This window comes from Epinephelus moara, chromosome 17 (genome assembly GCF_006386435.1).
Source record: "Epinephelus moara isolate mb chromosome 17, YSFRI_EMoa_1.0, whole genome shotgun sequence".
NCBI classification, from domain to species: Eukaryota; Metazoa; Chordata; class Actinopteri; order Perciformes; family Serranidae; genus Epinephelus; species Epinephelus moara.
Genome location: NC_065522.1, coordinates 27,219,488 through 27,243,008, shown reverse-complemented (window position 1 = coordinate 27,243,008; position 23,521 = coordinate 27,219,488). Strand labels below are relative to the sequence as shown.

Here is a 23,521-nt window from a genome sequence, read left to right as displayed (position 1 = left end):
CCACGATGAGAGGAGCTAACTTTATCCTTCATGCCATCACCGGGCCTCAGTCACGCAGAGCTAAACACAATGTTCAGACCGCGGTAAAGTTACTGTCATTAAAGTTACTGTCATTAAAATGCAAACTGTGGTACCATAACAATTATTGAGACATAAATTAACAGGGTGGAGCAGAGAAAGGACATTGTTCCTTTTTGTTTTAAAGCCAATTAAAAATTAAGTTAATAGGCTATTATTGTCTCATAAAAAGTAACACTGAGATTTAGGTCAATATGTTTGCTTACTATCTTAAGTAGGGCTGAACCAAATGCTTCGGAGCTTAGTAAACTTTCAATGAATGAAACTAGTATTGTCAGCGCACTCATCGACTGCCGCTTCAAGCAGTTAAACTGGCTGTCTGACGAGGAAAAGGAACAGTTGAGATGGATTGCGCAATAGTCCACCTTACACCCTTCATCCCCCCAGGGCCCACTGCATCATGTCAAATCTTTGAACATTTGCAGTAAGTTATCACTGAAGCTCCAAAGCCTCAAAGATGGTATTTTTTGGACAGCCCTAGTCTTAAGCCCTGTTCACACAGGACTAGTATTACCAGGAGACTTTATGTGATTTAGAACAACACGCTTTTTTTCATGCACTAGCAAATAATAACAGAAATAATTACAAACTATTTCAGTTAAAGAGTTCAATGGCTAAAAGCTCTAATATTATCTTACCTGATACAAGTTTGTTTCACTCCCTCTTGACTAGCCATTTGTTTACTTTCCTCACTTTTTCTCTTCTCATGCACAGAGCTGAACTGCAAATCAGAGTGATTTCATTCACCAATGGGCTCCAGGGCCTAATATGCTGAATCAACTGAAAAAAATCTGACAAGGGCCGACAAGGGAGAATGGCACAGGACACACCACAAAAACAAGGGTGACAGACGCGCTTTGACCACCAAACACTGACCGATGGCCAACCATCAGCTTCATTTGTCAGGGCCCCTAAATGTGACCTTAAATCACATGGGACTAATGTTATGACATGACCTCTGTGTTTGGCTAAATGTGGTTGGTATTTGCCTTTTCTCTAAATAATATGGACATGACAGATTTGCCAGGGATTAGGATCAAAGACGACCTCCGCAATTATTACATATTACTTGATGTCCCCAGGTAATACTATTCCCTATATGAATCCCAGAAATAGTCCAGGATGTGTTTAGCTGAACTTTAGAAGAAAAATTTGCCTTCGACCACTAAAACTCTTATTTGCAGGTAATATTGAACTCACTAACAAGAAGTCACCAATATGTCCAAGGCCCAGTTTACGCCTGGTACTTACATGTGTTCTGGGTGATCGGATCACCAGTGAATGTATTCAGTGCGTTCTCGATGCATCTTGAGATCTGATCGCTCAGACAACATGACATGTGGACACATATAGGATTTTCTAAACGTAAATCCAGCATTTGGTTTGGTGTTGGGCAGGTAGTTCACAATGGGTTTATCGAAGCTTCTTTGCTGAAAACAGCTGCCTGATTTCACTGGATACGACCACAGGACTCAGCTGATTTTCCGCAGGTTTTAGAAATATAGATGTTGCTTTTAAAACTCAGAATGTTGTCACTGTCTCCTCCACCTCCTTGTGCATGTTTGTGACAGTCATGTGTTGTATTCAGTTAGCATTAAAATCAAGGTTAGTGGTGTAGTGAGAAGGAATGTCAAAAATAAGATTTACAGTTAAAATATTAGCAAATTAATTTTTGTTCTCTCTGCTCCAACAAATATTTGAAATTTGTCTGGAAGTGTTCATGATAAAATAAAATTTATGATACAAAATATCTACTAAAAAGGATTCTGCAGATTTTCATTTTGGATCACCGCTAAAAACAATTAAAAAATCAGCAGACTGTCCGTTTGGGCCTGCTGATGGAGCCCGGTCTCACATTGAAGTCGGCGAAATCCGGCGTCGGAAACCAATGAAAGATGGCGTCTTTTACTGTCGGCATGATACGTGGCCAATTGCTATTATAGTTCAACAGCACCTGGCAGCATCAGGGGGAGATGTGGTGGTACAAGGACGAAAGTTAAGGCGGGCAGGAGGGGTGGTCGATGGGTCCAACAAACACTGACTGTCACCTTAGAGAGCGGTGTTCGCGTTCCGTTATTATAAAACCAAACCCTGTTCTTTTATCCTAAACCCAACCACGTGTTATTGTTGTTGAAGAAAAAACAAACAAACTCTATTTGTTGTGTTGTACCGACGTAGTGTGTTTATTTTGAAAGAGACTGTATGTAAACGTTAAATTTCCTGTGAAAACGAACGGTTATATAAGAATATTGATTAATTCAGTGTTTTGTGGTTTTAAAAAAATGGGGAAATGGGCTACATTGTCTCCGTGCTTTTACTCTATGTGACCCTGCCTGAGGCCAGACGAACATAAATCATGGAAATATAGGTTGAAGGTTGAGACTGCTGCCACTTGACCTACTTTGTGTTTCCACCTCAACCAGTCCTGCCACATACAGCGGGACAGGTGAGTGGGCGTGGTGTGACTTTCCTTTCCATGATTGAGGAAATTGACAATCGAACACACACACACCTTTTATATGTCACAGCCTGAGAAGCAGGTGCACTTCATACGTGAGGCTCTGAGCGATCAAGGCACGACTTCTGAAGATCAAGACACAACAGAAAGAAAAAAAACAACGTTCTCTGGAGCTTTTTGGATCTATTTTAAAATCAGACCTATCAACTGACAAGGTATCAACTTTTACTCTCTTATTCCATGTTTAATGCTTATCTGACATAGCTAAAAAAAAAGGTTACTGACAACAGACAGTGTCACTCGATGGGCCTTAAATGTCAAAAATCATAAAATATGCATTGTTAACTGAAATAAGGCTGCAACAAACAATTACTTTGATGTCTTGTTTGCCCAAAACCAAAAGATATCAATTTCGACTTCTCTAAAAAAAAGAGAAAAGTAGCAAATCCTCACAGACAATGGACCTCATGCAGGAAATCATATATGAACAAATTTCATCCTATTTTGTTCAAATTTGAAATTTATTTATATTTTGTTAGTTCACATTTATTTCTGAGATTCACCAATACTTTGCTATTTTTGCTCTTCTCTTCAGTAAGAGAAAATGTTACAAGTGCTCGAGAGCACTCTTACCAAGAGAAAAGAAAAGCGTATAGTTTTCGAAGTCCACAAATTGTCCAACGCAAGAAAACATACGAAGGAAATTTGAGGATCATTAAAAGAAATACATAAATATCTTATATAAAAATTTGTAGGCTAGATAACTATACTGGGTCCACTGATCCCAATTACTGTAATTTGAGTTACTGAGCGTCCCTCTACTGGTGGAATGTAACTAAGTACAATTAGTTAAATACTTTACTTAAGTACAAATTTGAGGTACTTTTACTTTACTTGAGTCTTTTAATCCCATGCCACTTTCTACTTCTACTCGGCTACACTTCAGAGGGAAATCTTGTACTTTTTACTCCACTACAATTATCTGATAACTCTCGTTAATTCATATTTTAAGATTACAAACCATATAAAAATACAAGTGCAGCTGAAATGATTCGTCAGTTGATTGGAAACTCAACTGGCAGCTATTTTGATAAACTTTTGAACCATTAATGAAGGAAAGAGAATTCCCGCACAGTCCCGTTACTTGCAACGAACCCTATTAAGCAAACATCTAAGTCGTCAGACCCTCATCAGGTGAAGAAGCTTTTCTCAGCTCTGACCTTTTCTACCCTTCTTTATCTGATGAAGGTCTGACGACCGAAATGCTGTTTGCTTGATAAAGTTTACTGCAAGTAATGTGACAATGTGCAGGAATTCTCTTTCCTTCATCAATATTTCCGGCTTAACAAATATGAGGATTTGCTGCTTTTTCTTTTAATGATTTTGACTTATTGAGTTAATGTACATTTTTCTGAATCGAGTACTTTTACTTTCAATACAGTTTCCTGATTGAACTTACATATTTTGACTTAAGTAACGTTTTCAATGCAGGACTTTTATTGTAGTAAAGGTTCTGAATACTTCCTCCACCGCTGCTGCAGATATGACATTTACAAGCATCATAAATGTTTTGCCATCGCTGGATTTTTGATTGTTTCCTTTTAATTTCCTTTAATTCTTTTGGAGTTTAACAGTACATCTTTTCCATTACTGCTGATCTCCTTTTTTTTTGGTAGTATCTCTTCAATTCTTGGGCATGTGTCAGAGTCTTTGCACCCAGTGGGTGTTAAGCCTAGTTCACATTACACAATTTTCACCCTGATTTTGCGTCGTGGGGAGTATCGTAATCTTTTGAGTGTTCATACCTGGCGACGTACGTTTTTGTCAGCGGGAGTCTCACCAACTGCGTTACGACCTGTGTGTGCACACCACAAGATTTCTCCACTGAGCCCTCACCGACAGAGCAGTGACATCACCAAATTATATTTTTTAACTTGGAGGCGACACATCGTAAAGGCATTGATATTCTTCCCAGTGTTGAATCAGGCCTGGGTCCAAACACAATGTGCTCCCCGTGATCCTGTGGACGCTGACATTGTTGTTGTTGCTTGCCGGCTTGTCAGTGTTGCCAGATCTTGGGAGAGAAACAAGCAACCAGGGCTATGGAAACAAGCCGAAAAGAAGCGACTATCGTGCTTTTAAATAACTTATTAGACAGATAAATATAGAGAAAGGTGACGTTTGGAGAGCAAGCCCAAATAAGCAACTCAACTTTAGAAACAAGCCCAAAGTCGCAGCTAATAAGCAGACCTGGCAACCCTGCGCCTTGTCCTCCTCACATTTCTTCCATCCTCCTGCGTGCTGACGTAGGAAGTATCCGCCTCTCATAGGCTGATGCTCTTTTTCAGTCGTGTCAGACTTCTCCAGTTTTCTAGCATGCCAGATATCCAGTCCCAGTCGCAGACAAGGGGCGACTTGCTTGTAGGCTTGTTCACACGAGGACTCATTGTGGCAGACTATCTGCTGACTCACCTCCAACCCAAGGTGGCTCTCAAGATCCTCTGCGACGTCAAAATCGCGGTGAAAAGTGTGTAATGTGAACTAGGCTTTACCTATGCTAATAGGTTACTTACGATCAAGTAGGATTCATCACTCAGTGCACCTGGGTAAGAGCAGATTTAGATCGTTTCAAGTCTAAATTAAAGTTCCAGATTAACTTCATTTGGAAGCAGCAGTACGGAGGTACAGTCATATAACAGTGAGATGAAATGTTGTTTTTGGAGCATCGTTCAAAGTAAGAGTCTGTAACAGTCAAGCAATTCATTCTGGAGTGCCCTTTAGGTCACATCACGTCTTGCCTATCATCCTTTCTGTTATTAAGATGGCAGGGGTATCTCATTCAGGTGTTGTTAACTTGTTATATTGATGTTAATATTAATGATCAAGAGCATAGCTTGCTTGTGTTCTGTCATTTCTTGGCTGCAAACCAGTTTCCTTCAGGGTAAGTAAGTTTAACACTGCAAGACGCAATGTTAAAAAGCACCTTGTGGTTTACTTTAATGGGATTAACATTTTTTAAGACCACTTTGTGTTCACGTCTGAAAACAACACTTTGGCCAAGTTGAGAAAACGTTGGCATGATTTCAATGGGTATTAACAGACTAGTATGGTTATTTAATCGCACCTGAAGACTATTGATAATAGAACTGTTGTTGGCAAAAATAGAACAAAAGGACATGAAACACAGAAGTTAAAAATCAGGAATTAAAAGCCGAAGCTCTCCTATAGAATTATGTTTTAAGCAATGACTTAAAAACAGGTAACGTGCTAGCAAGCCTAATCTCCTCAGGCAGAGAATTCAAGAGCCTCAGGGTCTTGATGGCAAAAGCCCGGCCACCTTAAGTTGCCAACCTCGATCTAGGGAAAGTGAAGGTAGGCTTGAGGATCTCATGGTCATGACTTGGAGCACAGGTAGTCAGAAGGTCAGCTATGTTACTGGGGGCTAAATCATACTGAGCTTTAAAAGTTACTAAAAGTTACTTAAAATTAATTCTGAAGTTAACTGGCAACCAGGAGGGAGGCGAGAGTTGGAGTGATATGTGACCTACAATTTGTCCCAGTTAAAATACGAGCTGCAGCATTCTGCACTAGTTGAAGCCGAGCTACTGAGGATTTACCGAGGCACGTAAACAGTGCGTTACAGTAGTCGAGGCGTGAGAATACAAAAGCATGAATAAGCTTTTCTGGGTCAGGAAAAGACAGCTGATTTAATTTTGGTAATATTTGTAGGTGGAAGTAGTAGGATTTAAGCATGCCCCCAGTTTGGAGAAGCAGGCAGCTAAGCGATGTACTGCTGTGGATGGGGGCAGCAGCAAAACATATTTTAGACACCTAAAAAAATCAGTGTATCAAGTGTTATATTGGGAGTATTTTCACTGCTGTCAGACAGCCCTATCCAACAGGGAACTGACTTACTAATGCTCCCTTCAAAGCCACCAAACTGCTTTGACTCAAGCAGTAATTTTACCTTGGAGAAGACAGGAGTTGCTGGTCTACCGCTGCCTGGATCAGTTAGTTAGTTTGTGGTACATTAGTGTTTAAAAGGGTTGGTTCAGATTCACCAAAGTCACACAATCATGACAAAGACCGGCAACTCTTGCGTTCTGCGGGGGAAAATTACTGTTTTTGTCAAAGGAGTCTGGTGGGTGTGAATTTTGACATTTTGTTGCTGCCCCTGTCCACAGCAGTACATTGCATGCTTGTGCACCTGTCTGCTTCTCTAAACTGCGGACGTGCTGACAGCCAACTACTGTATGTAATACACTGACTATGGATAGGTACATCCTATAACCACAGAAAATCCGAACTATCCCTTAAGGGACTGGCGGCCACATTAGCCACATCTTGCATAACACACTTGCATAATGTCCGACTGAGCTGAATTCAGTTGTGTTGCATTGTGGGTAACCGTGGATACCATGCGTTTGATTCGCTTCCCTCTGGAAGGTGCTACAGATCATTCAGAGCCTGAACAAACAGACTCAAACACAGCTTTTTCCCCTTGGCAATAAGGACTTTGAACAAATTCAAATACGTAGGACGAACCTTTTTTTTTTTTTTACTACACTATATATGCAATATTCAGTGGTACTATGTGCCTATCCTGTTGGGGGTCGTGGGGTGCTGGAGCCTATCCTAGCTGACATCGGACAAGAGGCAGGGTACACCCTGGACAGGTCGCCAGACTATCACAGGGCTGACACATAGAGACAGAAAACCATTCACACTCACATTCACACCTACGGACAATTTAGAGTCACCAATTAACCTGCATGTCTTTGGACTGTGGGAGGAAGCTGGAGTACCAGCAGAAAAATAGTTTATTTTGTGACTTTTAAATAATGATCAGTTTCTATTTGACCTTTACTGTGTGAAAGTTAACATGTCTGCTCCCACAGTCTCAAAACAAGTGTCTGTTGTTGGCTCTGTGATAGACATGTAAGCAATCCGGGGCTTATCATGTTTTTTACCTGGGACGTGTCTGGATCGTGTCCAGCCCCACCACATTACACTGAAACATGATAAGCTGGTGGATGGATGGAGTAGATAATGGAGTCAAACACTTAACACTTATAAAAATGTGTACTTTCAGGATTGTTAGTATCACTGAAACAGTAAAATGTGTTGATTCATATGTTTGTGACAAAAATAATATGTCACTGGAACATTTAAAAAAGTGTGTATGTGTGTTTGTATGTACTGTGTGTGATAATGAAGGACAGAATCTTGCCCCACTTCATTCCTAACGTCTTCTGACCATGACAATCTGATCTACGACAACAGAGGTGATCTGTGTTTGTGTCTGTGTTATATAATGTGTCACATTATCTCCATTAACACTGCCTTCATTCTACTTTCTCTCCCTTTTACCATCTCCATCTAAAACACATTCAGAGACCCTGGATTTTAACTCTACTCATTGTCTTGTCCAGATTACAATGGATAAACTGCTTGTTATGCAACCATTTCCACTTCTCGCCACTGTTACGCTTAAAAGGTCAAACAGCTGACACAAGACTGCAGACACTGGTACAAATGGTACTTAAAGCACTACCTGTGGTGTGGCAAAAAATGTTTGTCCTGAAGTTCATTCCTTGAGTTAAGGTCATGGGGTTACAAGAAAAAAAAGGTTTATCCCCTCAAGAGCATGTTTGTGTTGACATACCATTTGGCTTTTAAGGAATACCTCATCTGCAACATGACCATTTGTATATCAACCGTGTTCCCTGGAATTCCAGAAGAGAATTCTATGTTTCTTGCATGCCTCCATGATGGACGGAGAATCCAAAATAGGCAAACATTCTTGATGAATTCAAGTAAATGCAATCTGCCTTTGACAACAGCTAAACTAAATCAAAACACCTTTTTACAAACTCTCGCACAACTCGCAGTATAATCCAAGTCTCATTGATACAGTCGTATGCTCAGTACTTCCCGAACACATGCATTTTCACTAAAACATTACTATTTTAAATGACAGTACAAATAGGCTCATGCACGGACGAGTAGCATGCCAGGACGCAGGTTACTAGGATATTTCGCAATGTGTGGCCCATAGAGCAAGCGCACTAGAGTCTTCTGGCGGCCAAGTGGCTAACTTCTGGTTAAGTGCTCCACTAACTTGAAAGCTGATTAAGTTATTTAATCATGCAGCTCTTCTACACTTGTTAAATGTTATACTTGTCCTGTTAGGGGTCGCAAGAGGGCAGGAGCCTACCCCAGCTGACATTGAGCGAGAGGCAGGGTACACCCTGGATAGGTCACCAGACTATCACATGGCTAACACATAGAGACAGACAACCATTCACACCTACGGACAATTTAGAGTCACCGATTAACCTGCATGTCTTTGGACTGTGGGAGGAAGCCGGAGTACCTGGAGGAAACCCACGCTGACACAGGGGGAACATGCCAACTCCGCACAGAAGGGCTCCCCCATCCCAAGGTTCAAACCCAGGATGGGGGTTGGGGGATGGGAGGAACCCCTTTGCTGTGATTGAAGATACTGCACGTCTACAGATGTATGCAGAATACATCCGACGGCAACAGTCTACAGCACAGAAACGCTAAGGTTTTCCTCCACAGTGTGAACAGAAAGAGGACTGAGGCCTCATCAGAGCTGAAGTTGACCAGAAAGAGAACTGAGTACTCTTTCAAATGAACTGACAATGTGAACACAAAAAGAACTGAGTCCCTTTTCTGTTGGTCCACTTTTTTGTGCACTTCAAGAGAGTGGGTGGGTGGTGCAGGTTTGTAATGCAGCTGGACAGAACCTTTCCCAGTGCTATGATACACTGGCGAACCGCACTTGTTGCAGCAGTATGATACACGACCAGGTGGAATCGACAGATTGCGGTCAGATAGCACCTGTGGCGGTGGTATGATATGCCACTGGATGGCGCCAGATTGAAACGCTGCCGGTGACGACTTCATATACGGAGCTAGGAAAGTCCTTAAAGGTCAGGTGGGTGGGTCTAACAAATCACAGACTTTCACTTGGAATCCAACTGTTTGCTTTCCGTAAGAATGCAGAGTCAAACCATGATGTTTTTGTCTAAACCCAACGATGCGCTTTTGTTGACAATCTGGCATTAGTTGCTGTGACCCGGAACGTCAACAGCAGACACAGGAGGATACCTAGCACTGAATATGTAGATGTGAAAGTCCAAAATTGGATAGCTGGATTTGGGAGAAAAAGCATGGACCTCCTCACCTATTAAACTCACATATCGCTGGTGAAACTTCTCTCCGACAGATGAGAAGATGCATAGGAAGGCATTTGGTAGTCTTTAGCCTCTTAAGGCCAGCAGCAGGGGGTGATTGTGACAAAAACAATTGGGAACAACTAAATGGGGAAACAATACCAGGGTAAAGTAAAAAACACAAGAGCCTCTTGCTTTTGTTTTGACTGTCTGACTAGTCTGTATTGATTCAACTATCTGTTGCTTTCCACAGGATGTCCTTAGTTGGAAACTTCCTGACTGATGAGCAGTTCCTGTGCTCAATCTGCCTCGATGTGTTCACCAACCCTTCATCCACACCGTGTGGCCACAGTTTCTGCATGGCCTGCATCAACAGATACTGGGACGGATCTAAGGTGTGTGAGTGTCACATTGAAGTCATTCCAGAAATGTCTGAAGGTTGTTTTTCTTATGTTCTTGTCTCCTTGGTCTGCTTGCTTCCTTCTTTGTCTTTCTGTCCTTCCCTCCTGCCTTCTCTTTTTCACTCTGTCCTTGCTTAACCTTTGTTTACCTCCATTTCTTTCCTTCTTCCTTTAGTCCCTCAGTTTGTACCAAGAATTTCTGACAGTGTCTGTCCTTTTTTTATTCCTTTGTTTCCTCCTTTTCTCGCTCTTGTGTGCACTGTGTTTGGGTTACTTTAGTATTTCTTTTGTGTGTGTGTGACTTCATGGTACCATATAGCCTCAGTTTGTGCCTTTCGTGAACTAGCATACTTACTGAGGGCAGCCGCAGAGCCACCGTGTGCAGGTGTATTGACCATGCGGCCCTCTTGTGGAGGCCCGAGATGTATGGACGGGTTGAGACACATGCCCTTAGTGATGCGAGAGATGGAACCAAACAGGGTCTGGAGCACGTTCAAGGACATTGCCGTCAACGTCACCAATGACAACATTTAATTTGTAAAACAAGAGAAGCAACTGTAGCCAAAACTATAGTTAAAATATTATTATATTTATATATATTTTACAACCAGAAACCATGGACTACCCAGACAATTACAGAGTAGCAATCTACGATGTAAGAAGAGGAAAATAAGGACTAAATTGCACTGCACGAGTTGAAGGTGTTTACAGGATCGCATTTTATTGGAGTCGTTCCTTGTATCCAAGTGGTTAAAAATCCCATAACTTAAAGCCGCTACAAGGAACTTTTAACTGGAAATGCAAAAGTCTCCCGTTTCTGCTGATGTCTGTGCGTGACCTACAACAGCAAATGAGACCATTGGTGTAAAGATAAGCTATTTCTATATAGTGTATATCCATACCTTTAGGAAACTGTCTCCGGGTCCGCCCCAGGTCGCTTCCAGGATGAAACGATTTACAGCACTCAGACGGCACACGTCATCTTACCTAGCTGCTTACATCTATAGTGACTCTTATAAATAGTCGCTATTCCTCCTCCTCGACCTGACGTCCGCGGGGAGTTAAAATAGCAGCAATCATCGGGTAAAAGTTCTGTGAAAGCACTGGACTCACCAACAGTCAGCCACGTCTCAGTCACACAGAGAAAATCCAATCCTCGGGAAGTCAGGAAATCCTTCAGGATAAACGTTTTGTTCGCTAGCGATCTAGCATTTACCAGCCCAATCCTGGCAGGAGCCGGCGGGTCCACGGCGTTAGCTGTCCGGGGAGCCACACACAGAGGCCGCAGGTTGCGCAGATTCACCCCGCGCCAGCGGGGACGAGGAGAGCAGGGGCCGCGGGGCTGGAACACCTCATCCGGGCCGACGACAGGTACCAGCCAGGCGTCGACAGGGTCCAGCGAGTGCCGAGAAATAAAGAGGCGAGGCACCGCTCCATACTCAGTCCAAGAAGCCGTGGAAGTGCTCGCCAAACAGGCCTTCAGCCTTACCAGCCGACCGCTGCGTTTACCCCGGCGGCGGTGGCGCTTACGCCGGAGAGGTGGAGCTGGGGCGCGGCAGAGGTGAGCTGGGATCCCCTATAGGAGCGGGGGCCAAGTTTTCCCGTTTTGTTGTTTCATTCATCCCCAAAACAAACACATGCACGAGCCAGGTAAGCGTCTTTACGACAATACGCGCTAGAGCTCATGGGAAATGTAGGCTTCATTCCGGCAAAACATTACCGCTTTTGTCCACAGGGTCGCCAAAATCAACTCACAATGAAAGCTCCTTGTAGGGGCTTTAATTTCATAACATCAATGGTTAATTATATTTTATAGGAATGGATGGTTACCTCAACAACACATTAATACATGAGTAGCACAAACTGGGGCTGGTACCACAATGCATTCAGCAGGTTGTATAGGTTGTTTAAAAATCAACAAGTGATCCATTTATCTTTATGTACATCATATACTTTTCCACATTCCTTTTATCTTGTTTTCTGTCAGCCTTTCTGTCTTTCCTCTTAATTTATCATCTTCTTTGGTTCCCTTTTTCCTCTCCATCCATCCATCCATCCATCCATCCATCCTCTCTCAGGTTTGTCAGTGTCCTCTGTGTAAGAAGACCTTCCAGAAGCGACCAGAACTCCAGATCAACAGGACACTGCGAGAGATTACCGATCAGTTCAGATCTATGACCGGAGGAGGAGTGGGGAGGGACAAGAGAGGGGGGAAAGGAGGAGGAGGGGGAGGAGGAAAAAACCATTATGTACCAGACAATTTATTTGATGAACTGAAGAAAAAGCTGCCTCGACCTCCTCTGAAAACATCAGCGACAATATCCTGTGATACTCAAGGTAAGACATGTGATGTCAGTCAGTGTTGCTTTCCTGGCTGCACGAGAACAGACAGAAATCTGAGTTTTACATATTAAACAGTAACACTAAAGTGACCAACATAAGAATCAGCACCACTAGTGTGGCTAAAAATAAATGTTGTTAAGAAGTACAATAAGAAGGCTCACAGATGTCGTGCAGACTTCGACTTCCTTGATCTTTCTCTTAATTCTTGTATCTTCTATCTTGGAAGCTATGCCCATCCTGACACCACCAGTCACAACCTCCCTGGCTTCTTCGGTACCAAATGACAGTCCAATCTCTGCCCATACCAACCCCTTCGCACTGCTTCCACCGCCTCCCCATTACTCCCGCTCCAAGGGCCGGAGAAGGTTCACCATGAGTGGGGCTTTGAGCAGCTGCAGCCTCCCTGTCTGTGATATCCACCACAGAGGATTAGTGGTACAATACTTTAACGTACATTATAAACCAATATCTGTAATTGATTTTCAGTCTTTTAGATTCATATAGTCCTTTGAGCTTACTGAGTAAGAAGAATGGCCTGTAAACTGTTTCACTGTCTCACTGATTTCAGATTTACTGTCGGACTGACCAAGAATCGATCTGTCCTGAATGTGAGCTCCACGACCATGCGGGTCACGACACAGTTACTCTCGAAGCTGAATGGATGGAAACCAAGGTGGGAAAAACAGAATGATGTTTGAGGTGAATCACTCAGACGTCTGAGGTTACTTCTGAAGTGTCTTTGTTTTAACCAGTGACTTTAAAAGGAAGAAAAACCACAAAGCACAAACTGTTGCAGAGCAGGTAATTGTTGACATTAGATAGCAAGAAGTTCCTCATGTTTGGAAATCTGAGCCAAACAAACAAAATGAATTTGATAAGGACACTAGGCAGTCTGGACTTGTGCCTCTGTTATGTAAGGAATAATACCGTCCAAGTTGTGCGTTTCATGATTGTAATAGGTGACGTTGAAGCAAAGAACCACCGAACATGAAGTGGTTCTTCACTTTTAGATAAACACAAGAGGTTCACAATGCTGAGCCAGGGTTTTAAAATCCAGATGAATTTTGAAACCAAGATAAATTTGACATCCTCAAGTCATGACTTAACCTACAAGAACACTGGTGGTTACACAAATAACCCTAGCTCTAAGTTCTGGTAAGGGAAACTTTGGTATTTTTTAATCTGGACCTTATTTTCCCCTGTTTTGTGTCTAAAGCCCCGTTTCCACCAAACACTTTTGGTATGGTACCTTTGGAACCAAAGGTAACCCTTCAGCCATGGTACCTAGAACCTAGGTCCGTTAAGTGTTTCCACCGCAAACAGTACCCTTAAATGTGGGCGGGGTTGTTGTCACTCACTGTATTTCCCCATTATCGGTGATTGTGACCTTGTTTATCGTCCACAAAACAAGGCTGCACGCCAACATTTTCGGAACAAAAGCTCAGGGGTTTAGTGTTGCCGTATCCCGACACTATGCGACCCTTTTTTTTCTCCGAGTGAGGATTAGAATATATTAGGTTCACATAACTCGGCCAAAATAAATATATATATATACTTGAACTTGAAGATCCACTCATTACTTAAAGTGTATGTCATTTAAAAACTAAAGTGATGGTCACAGTTGTCACAGTGAAATTTAAGCTGATGGATTCATGTTTTCAACTCATCCTTTCATTTTATATTTACAGTTTACTAATAAGTCCTCTATTGACCAATCAAGGGACTGCAGTGTTCACAGCTCTACCTTTTAGTACCACATCTGTGTGCTAGGTACCCCAACAGAGGGGGGACCAAACATGGGGACGGTACGGAACGGTTCAATTGGTACCATCCACAACTTTTCACAGTGGAAACGGAAAAATGCGTACCGAACTGAACTGAACTGTACCATACCGTACTGTTCGGTGGAAACGGGGTTTAATTGACTAATGGAGACAACAATTTTTGAAATGTGTTCAGTATTGAGAGACAGCGCTATAGCCATGGCAGCAAAAAAGGCTGCAATGTTATCGCTACAGACAAATGCACTGTCAATTTACGTCCATTAAAAGTGCTTGTTTTCACCACCAAAAACTTAACCTTGCCGATCCGGTCTGTCTCGTTCAAGAAAGAGTCTCTTCTGATATCTCGCAGACTTTTTCATGTTGTGGGATTTAACTAAATATTCACACATGACCTTAAAAATCTTTTAGACAAGTTAGTTTAGTTTCCACCATTTTTTCCCCGTTAAAGGATGTTTTAGGGTTTTTTCCTATCTGCTGTGAGGGTCTAAAGACAGAGGGATGTCATATGCTGTAAAGCCTCCTGAGGCAGATTGTGATTTGTGATATTGGGCCATACAAATAAAATTGAATTGAAATGGGATAACACTAAGCTCTCTGTACTCAAACTCTTCTTGGCAATCTGCTCTTCAGCTCTTGCTAATGATTCTGCTATTGTCTTCCTGCAACAAGTCAATTTTGCGAGATTTTGGACGAGACTTCTCCTTGAGTGAGAATTCGTCACCATAACAAACAGACCAGCGAAGGTTAGGAACAGAGTTTCATTTCTCTGTGCGGTCCTTTCTGTAATATTTCCAGACACATGTATCAATAATCTGAAAAAACAAGCACTTTTAGTGGACGGAAATTGGTGGTGTGCAAGTGTCCGTAGGGATTACACTGCAACCTGTTTTACAGGTTTCTTGCACGCAAAAACATGGGAAATAGCGTCCAGGTTGAAAAATACCTTAGTTTTCTTTTAGCTAAGCCTCACTGTTTCGGTCATTACCCAAAGTTTAACACTGATGCATTGATTCAGAACTGCAATCAAATACATAAAGCCTACCATTGGTCTCTGTTTATTCTGTCTGCAATGACGATACACCTCTGGGGGCAACAGGCAATATTTCAGACGTTCTGGTGCAGGCTGTGGATATCCGAGCCAAGACTTCCTCTTTGTACATCCTCAGCTGTCTCTATCAACCGATACCTGCTATGAATGCAGATAAATAACACAAAAAAAAAGCTACAAAAAAGCTCAATTTTTGCCAGACGATAGCAGATAGGTTCCAAGATTGCATTTTAGCCAATGCTTTCCAGCTCTTTTACTCTCCACCTGGACCTGCATTCAAACATGATTGGTCAATACTACATAGACTACAATTGGGCCACAGATAGAAACCAGAACGCTACCAATACTAAAACCTTGTACCGCAGTCTACTAATTCTGCATACATATGCATACTGTAACTAAAAGTTAAATACCTACGTTTATGAGCCCGGTTTGCAAAGAAGGAAAAAACATCTGTATTCAAAATGTCGCATAGCAGGCTAAGGATTGGAGTACAACTATAAACACATAGTGAGTCATACTCAAAAGTGTGTGTGTGTGTGCAGGGCCAGCTAAGTGTGTCAGAACAGGAGATCCAGGAGATGATCAAACAGAGAATCAAGAAGATCGAGAAGATCAGACTGTCCGTGGCTGATCTGGATGTAAGTTCCTGTAAATTCCACAGGTGTGTCGCAAAACCTGTAAATCCTCCTGCCATCCCTTTATCAGCTTTTAATCTCAAACACTGTCACCAACTGTTTTTCCTTCTTTTTTTTTTACTTAACTTTCATTTTTCTCCCAACTTCTCTGGGTTTTAACCTGAATTTATGGGTCTCCATCCAAATGTTTGGTTTCATTAACAATTTCTGTTTTCGTGGGTTTGACAAGTATATTTTAAATTTCAAGGTTTCTATTTCGTAATTTGGGGTTATTCATTCTATAATTTTTGGGACTTGACCCAAACGTTTGGGTTATTACAAGATTTTTTAGGTTCTCCCTGACTTTAAGGGTTTCAGGGGTGGCCAGATATTCAGGGTTTTAAATTTACTTTGGGGTTTTACTAAAAAAATGTGTTTTTTCAATTTTCCTTTGCTTTGTTTTGTTTTCCTGATTATGGATTTTCAGAATTTTAATTTCTTTATTTGAGGGGTTTATGTACACTTTACCTAAATTTCTTTTTGCATGAACAACATTTTTCAATTTTACCAGAATTTACAGGTTCAGTGGTTTGACTGGATTTTCTGGGTTTTACCCAAAATTTCGGGATTTTACCCAATCATTTTCAAGGTTTTATTTCTGTAATTTGGGGTATTTATAAGATTTTTGTGAGGGTCATGGATCTCAAATTTCATAGACATCTCTAACTTTTTGAGGTCTAACCAGTTTTTTGGGGTTTACCCAACTTTTAGGGTTTTACCCCAAATTCAGAAGTATATTTTCAATTTTCAAGGTTTTATTTCTGTAATTCTGGATTTTTATAATATTTTTTGGCGGGTAATGGTTCTCAAATTCAATATTCATTTGTAACTTTTTTTCAGGGTTTTACCCAACTTTTAGGGTTATACCCCAAGTTTGAAGGCTTTTTTTTTTTTTTTTTTTTTTTTTTAATTTTTAGGTTTTATTTCTGTAATTTGGGGCATTTATAAGATTTTTGGGAGGGTCATGGTTCTCAAATTTCACAGTCATCCCTACCTTTTTGAGGTCTAACCAGTTTTTTGGGGTTTACCCAACTTTAGGGTTTTTAGCCCAAGTTTAGAAGTATATTTTCAAGGTTTTATTTCTGTAATTCTTGGTTTTTCTAACATTTTTTGTGGGGTCATCGTTCTCAAATTCAACATTCATTCCTAACTTTTTCAGGACTAAATAGCTTTCAGGGTTTTACCCAACTTTTAGGGATATACCCCAAGTTTGAAGCCTATTTTTTTAAATTTCAAGGTTTTATTTCTGTAATTTGGGGTATTTATAAGATTTATCGGAAGGTCATGGATCTCAAATTTCATATTCACACCAGTTTTGAGGGTTTTACCCACCTTTTGGGGTTTTACCCCCATTTTTTTTACCCCAAAGTCTATATTCAATTTTCAGGGTTTTATTTTTGTAATTTGGGGTATTGATACCTTTTTGGGAGAGGTCAGGGTTCTCAATTTTAGTTTCATAGTATTTCCCAACTTGTGCAATCATTTCTACCTGACTTTTGGCAGTGTGGGTTTCTGACATTGTAAAGCTGGTCCAGCTCGATGCTACACATTCCCATTAGTTTGAGGTATTATACCTTACAAGAGAATATGAATGCAGCTGAAAATTTACACACTTAAAATGGTGACTGTGAAAATGGTGTCTTCAAAGTTTTAACATCACAGACTCATAAATTCCCCAGCTGGCAATTGAACAAGAGACGGCGGGCAGCGTGTGCCTGTTTTCTGAGCTGATGTCTGCCATCGAGCGCTCCCAGAGGGAGCTGATAGAGGTGATGGAGATGAGCAGGAGGGCGGCCGAGCATCAGGCCGACGCCATGATACGACAGCTGGAGCTGGAGGTTGAAGAACTGCGGAGGAGAGAAAGCGCCCTCGCCGAGCTCGCCCAATCTGATGACTACTTGCACTGTGTCAAGGTTGGTGAGGATCCAACGGGGTATATCTGGGTGGTATACTTGCATAAAGCAGACATTGTGGGAAACCTGAGGGGATCATTTGACTTGTATTCATTTTCCACCTACTCTCCAGACATTCCCCATGCTCTCCAGTCCTCCACCTGCCAAAGACTGGTCTGGGGTGTCGGTGAACTCTGACCTGGGGACAAGGACCATATACAGGTCGCTAGCAGTGGTGATGGAGAGGTTCCAGGAGGAGCTAAAGGTTATCGCCGAAACAGGTCAGTGTAATACAAAAGCTAGTTTCCAAAGATTAAAAACAATAAAGACGGCCAGAGTAGAGTCAAAAGAGAGTTTTATGACAAATGACCTGTGCTTTATGAAAGGTACTCCTCTTCTTTAGAGCCAAACACAACAATAGATCTATTAAGTACTGAAATGCTGCCCTCTGGTGGTTAAGCTTAGTATGAGCCATTCACTAGTGAATTAAACTTAACAGGCAACTGGTGTTGAGCTCCTGATACAAGTCTCCTGTTCCTCTGCAGGTTTTCCTGCCTCAACATTGGAACCCGGTCCGATCCGACCACAGCCCAGTGAGTGTCCACTCCCACTCCACCTTAAGTAGGCTCGCCATAAAGGTCAATACTGAACATAAACGTGTGAATGATATCTGCCATCTACTTTTTAATGTGCCAGATGCAAACCACTCCATCTAACCTACCTTAAACAGTTAAACACATAATGCACAAAGTCACGATCGCATTCCACCTTAAACAGGTTAATGATATAAATCTATACAGGAGTTTTGCATTATTTTAATGAAACATTTCTGTTTTTTTCCTGCAGGAATAAAGAGAATACAGGAGTATGCAGGTACAGAACAATACTATGGACAAGTTTTTGACTGAAGCTTCGAATGTCTGCCATCATATTTAACGAAAGAAAATCCTTAAACAAAAACCTCAATATAATTAAAGGGATTTGTTGAATTAAGCAGATGAGTCTTCCTTAATATTATTATTAAATCAGTGTCCTTTGATCCTGAACACCAATAAATATGGACTGAAACAGAACATTTCATTAGACAACAACATTATTTCATTTATCTTTTTCAATAACTTTTGGACTCGATCACACGAGTTGGAAACAATCCACTGTAGCCACCACTGAAATCTAATTCTACAAATACTATAATACTAATAATTTAGTGTAACTCGTTATCTGCAACTGTGAAGAAATACTAGGTTTAACTGCATGAATAAGCATCCATAAAAAAAGAGCTGTGCATCATTTGAATGTTGATTTACAATCGAATGTCAACATTATGAATGGATTTCCGAAGCCTCAAACTATTCGGTACAGCCCTAGATTAAATATAGAATAATATAAAATTATTTATATCATGTTTTCTTTCTTTCAACACAGTGGATGTGACTCTGGACTGCAACACTGCCCATCCCAGACTGATTCTCTCAGAGGACATGAAGAGTGTGAGACGCCTGTTAAATTGTCATATCATAGAATGATTAATCATCCAGAGAGGATTTGTAGTTTTTAATTAGCAAGCATTAAAGGTCCAGTGTGTAGGATTTAAGGGAATATACTGGCAGAAATGGAATATAATTATTATGTTTCCTTTAGTGTATAATCACCTGAAAATAAGAATCCTTGTGTTTTTGTTACCTTAGAAAGAGCTGTTGATCTGTCTGTGCTACAAACACTGAACACTGAAGGAAGCAGAGGAAGTTTCAGCTGGTTGCAATGTGCAATCCTCACCACTAGATGCCACTAAATCCCATCTATATCTTACACACTGAACCTTTAAGTTATCCAGTTTGTATCTAACTCAGGGACTAAAACCTGCAGTCACAAAATCACCAGAAACTTATTTACAATCGTGAAACTTTGTCTTGGTTTTTGGTTTGAAAAATTTACCTTCCAGTTGTTTTTGCATAAATCACTGACAGACTTGTGTAACAGTAATTTAAATCCTATAGAAAATGGGCTGCAGATGGTGGAGTTGTCCCTGTATCAGTAATCGTGTCCTCTGTCTATGAGGTTCAGAATTGATGAACTGTGTGTGTTTCTGCAGGTGAGGTGTGGAGATCGACACCAGCTGGTTCCAGACAATCCAGAGAGGTTTGACAGAGTCGTCTGTGTTGTTGGGAGGGAGGCTATCTCCTCTGGGAAACACTACTGGGAGGTGAGAGGCTCTCTCCTATAATTTTCTGAATTAATGATTATTATCTCAGAATGTGAGAAAATCATGCTCTTATTTACGCCGCTGCTCCCTTCCGCTGTACGAAAATGAAGCCAAAGTATCTCAGATACGGCCACTGCCATCTTGCACTGGTGGCATCATTTGGAGTCAGAGTCTGCACAGTAACGATCTCCGAAGTTTTCCCCACTCTCGTCCAACCGATCAAGAGCAGCACCTTTGATCGCGTGCACACCAACTGGCATACAAAGCTGTTAATCACGACATTAACCATAACATTAATTAGCGTTTGATTAAATGTCCTTTATCCTGTGATCAGGTGGATGTGGGCGGGAAGACGGACTGGGATCTGGGCGTAGCCAGACAATCAGTCAACAGGAAGGGGAAGATTGAAGTTACTCCAAGCAACGGATACTGGTTCCTCAGCCTGAGAGACAAGTGAGTCTCGCCATCAGTCGTTAGTGAATTTCCCCCAAATGGCATGGTTTTTTTTGTTTTGTTTTTTTGTTAGACTTAGTCACGGAATTCGAGTTTTGATTGGTTGCTTCTTACAGCTCATTGTTTTGCTTTTCTGACCCGCCATTACACTCTCATGTGCCTTGTCTCCTGCAGCAGCGGGCAGCTGTTTTCAACAGATAAAAGCTCAGGGTTCCTGCCGTCATGGAAAATCTGGAAAAGGCATGGAATTCCACTGTCTCATTTTCCAGGCCTGGGAAATTCATGAAATCAGTAAAATCTTTGGAAGTTTTAGAAAAGTCATGGAATTTTGTTGTGTGTAATGAAAACAATTGTCACAGTAATCTTCCATGGATAACCTTCCACGTCATATAACGTAACGGCAAATTCATTTTCTGTGAGCTAGCTGCTGATGTAACATAGTAAAACAACCACAAACAGACACCAAACGACAACAAGGAGACACAAAATGACTACAAAAAGACAGAAAACAACCATAAGTAAATAAAGTAACTACAAAGAGAAACAAAACAACCACAAGAAGACACAAAAGGACTACAAGACACAAAACAAATACAAAGACACAAAGCAACTACAAAGACACACAAAATGACGACAAAGAGACACAAAACAACCACAAGAAGACACAAAATGATGACAAAGAGACATAAAATGACTGCAAGGAGATTAAAAACAATTACCTCAATAAAATGCAAATGATGACAAAAAGACACAAAACAACCACAAAGAGTTAATGTAGTCCAAAAACAGAGCTATTAGTACTTAACAGTTAATAGTTAATACTGGACTTGCATTCATTCATCAGGTGGACACAAACACAACTCCAAATGAATGATAAAGTTACTCTGTAACTGCTGGATGTGTAGATAAGCAACTGTTTGCTTGTTCTGCTGCCACCAAGTGGCCAAAAACGTCTAGTGCAGCTTTATTCTTCTCAGCATTTGTTTCCTTGAAGTCATTTTCTTTTTCCAAAAAAAAACAATTGGTATTAAATAATCTGATAACGAACCTCCCTCATTGTAGGGGGTTGTTGTTTACATAATCCCGTTTAAAAGCAATCTTAAATAAACAAAACTATAATAGTTAGGGAGTTCATTTTTTTGCGGCAGAAGCTCGGATTTCTGTCATTTGCGTCATCATGTCGTCCGATGGTGATGATGTTATTACGTTATGCCACAAGTGGTCTAAAAGATTGCAAAAAACGTGCAGTGGCGCAAAAGAAGCAGAGAAGCAGGTCGACAGAAATGTCTGTTGTATTTTATTTCAATACTTTTATTAATTATAATAGTTTATTGACTTACATTACATTTTAGCTTTTAGGTTGTACAGATTTAAGGGTTATGAAATACCAAAAAAAATACCAATGTAGGCACTGGGGAAACATTTTTACTACAGATGAAACTATCAAAATGGCTTTGTCTACTCATAAAAATGAGCAAAAACTAAAAAAATGAACATTGTTTAAATAACGTAAAGAGCAGTAAGAAATATTTTGATCATGTTTTTACATTTAGAAATCTCTTGTATCAACATGTTTTATGTTAAGTAGGGTCTATAATACTAAAAATAATAAATAATAATAAATAATAATAATACAACGTTGAAAAATAGAGATAGTTTAGGCTGTCGTAAAATATATGTGTGGTGAAAAATATGGCCGACTGTGACACCAGAGAAAATTTTGATTACATACTGAATTTGAATCAGCTTTTCTTTTGTCACTCTTATTTCCTCTCTGAACTCTCCGCAGGAACAAGTACGCCTTTCGCTCTGAGCCGTGCACTGACGTCCAGCTGAGCCTCAGACCCCAGAGGATTGGGATATTTGTGGACTATGAGAAAGGACAGGTGCAGTATGGGAAATGCACTTTGCATTTTAGATTTTCGTGTCTTCAACCAAGTGTTTTCAGATAACTGAGTGTGTGTCCTCTTGGCTCTACAGGTGTCTTTCTACGACGTCGATGCCAAAGTCCACATCTACACGTTCAACGACACTTTCACTGAGTGCATCTTCCCGTTCTTCAGCCCCTGTACTAATAAATCTGGGAAGAACGATGGGCCGCTGATTATCGCGCCAGTCAACATTACATAGTGACAGACCGACCAGGAGCGTCTCTAGGATTTGAGGACATTGGGGGCTCAGCCCAGACCTCTGACGTGGGAGCAGGATTTTATTTTTATTTTTTAATAAACAAGCTCTATTTTTTTAATGCACCTTATTTACACTAAAAGTACATGTCTTGATAAAAAAAAAGTAATGTGTGCCTAAAAAACAGTTGTTTATTTTTCCAGGTTAAAGGGGACTTTTAATGCTTTTCCTTTTTTCTGTCATTATAAACTTTTATTGGTGAGTTTTTACAGTAGAAAGATGCGAAGTTTTGTCTTTAAATGTCTTCTTCTTCTTTTTGATACGTATGCACTTAGTTGTCTTGTAAAAAAAAATGTCTCCTGGTTATACATTTTTTATATAAATATCTATTTTTGGCCTGTTAAACTTCCTGTTGTCCTCTGACTTTGTATAGTTAATAATGCCAATTATACATTTGAGTTTTGTGTTGTAAATGATTTGCTGATCATTTGTTAAATAAACATTTTCTGATACAAATATATTTGATATAATTCTTGCAGTGACTGTGGTCATTATCTCCAGATCGAGCTTCAGAGGAAAAGTTTGACTTTAACTTCCTTGAAAACGGAAAGCAATTTGGAGACATAACCTCAGGGTCTGGAATACCGTGACGCACAATACTGTAATAAATTTTAGTTGTTAATGATTAAGGGGGAATGCCGAAAAATTCCACACCTTCATTTGGTTCACTTCACTTTCACGCTGCACTTTTTAAAGCAGACCAAACCACCTGGACAACGTCACGCAGTTACAACAGCTGCTCGTTTGGGGGCAGTATTGCCCAAAACGACCACTGACCAGGAAGAAAAAAAGCAT

General features: G+C 40.7%; 1 protein-coding gene across 1 annotated transcript; it reads left to right on the top strand.

Moving 5' to 3' along the window:
* Positions 1 to 2,593: 2,593 nt before the first annotated feature.
* On the top strand, positions 2,594 to 23,143 carry LOC126404583 (E3 ubiquitin-protein ligase TRIM39). Its single transcript, XM_050067931.1, has 15 exons — positions 2,594 to 2,751; positions 9,992 to 10,133; positions 12,218 to 12,476; positions 12,709 to 12,917; positions 13,051 to 13,155; positions 15,860 to 15,955; positions 17,671 to 17,904; positions 18,017 to 18,164; positions 18,429 to 18,476; positions 18,730 to 18,756; positions 19,309 to 19,373; positions 19,976 to 20,086; positions 20,421 to 20,539; positions 22,329 to 22,425; positions 22,520 to 23,143. The coding sequence occupies exons 2-15, from the start codon at positions 9,993 to 9,995 to the stop codon at positions 22,667 to 22,669; spliced, it is 1,809 nt and encodes a 602-aa protein (XP_049923888.1). The 5' UTR covers positions 2,594 to 2,751; position 9,992; the 3' UTR covers positions 22,670 to 23,143.
* The last annotated feature ends 378 nt before the right edge of the window (positions 23,144 to 23,521 follow it).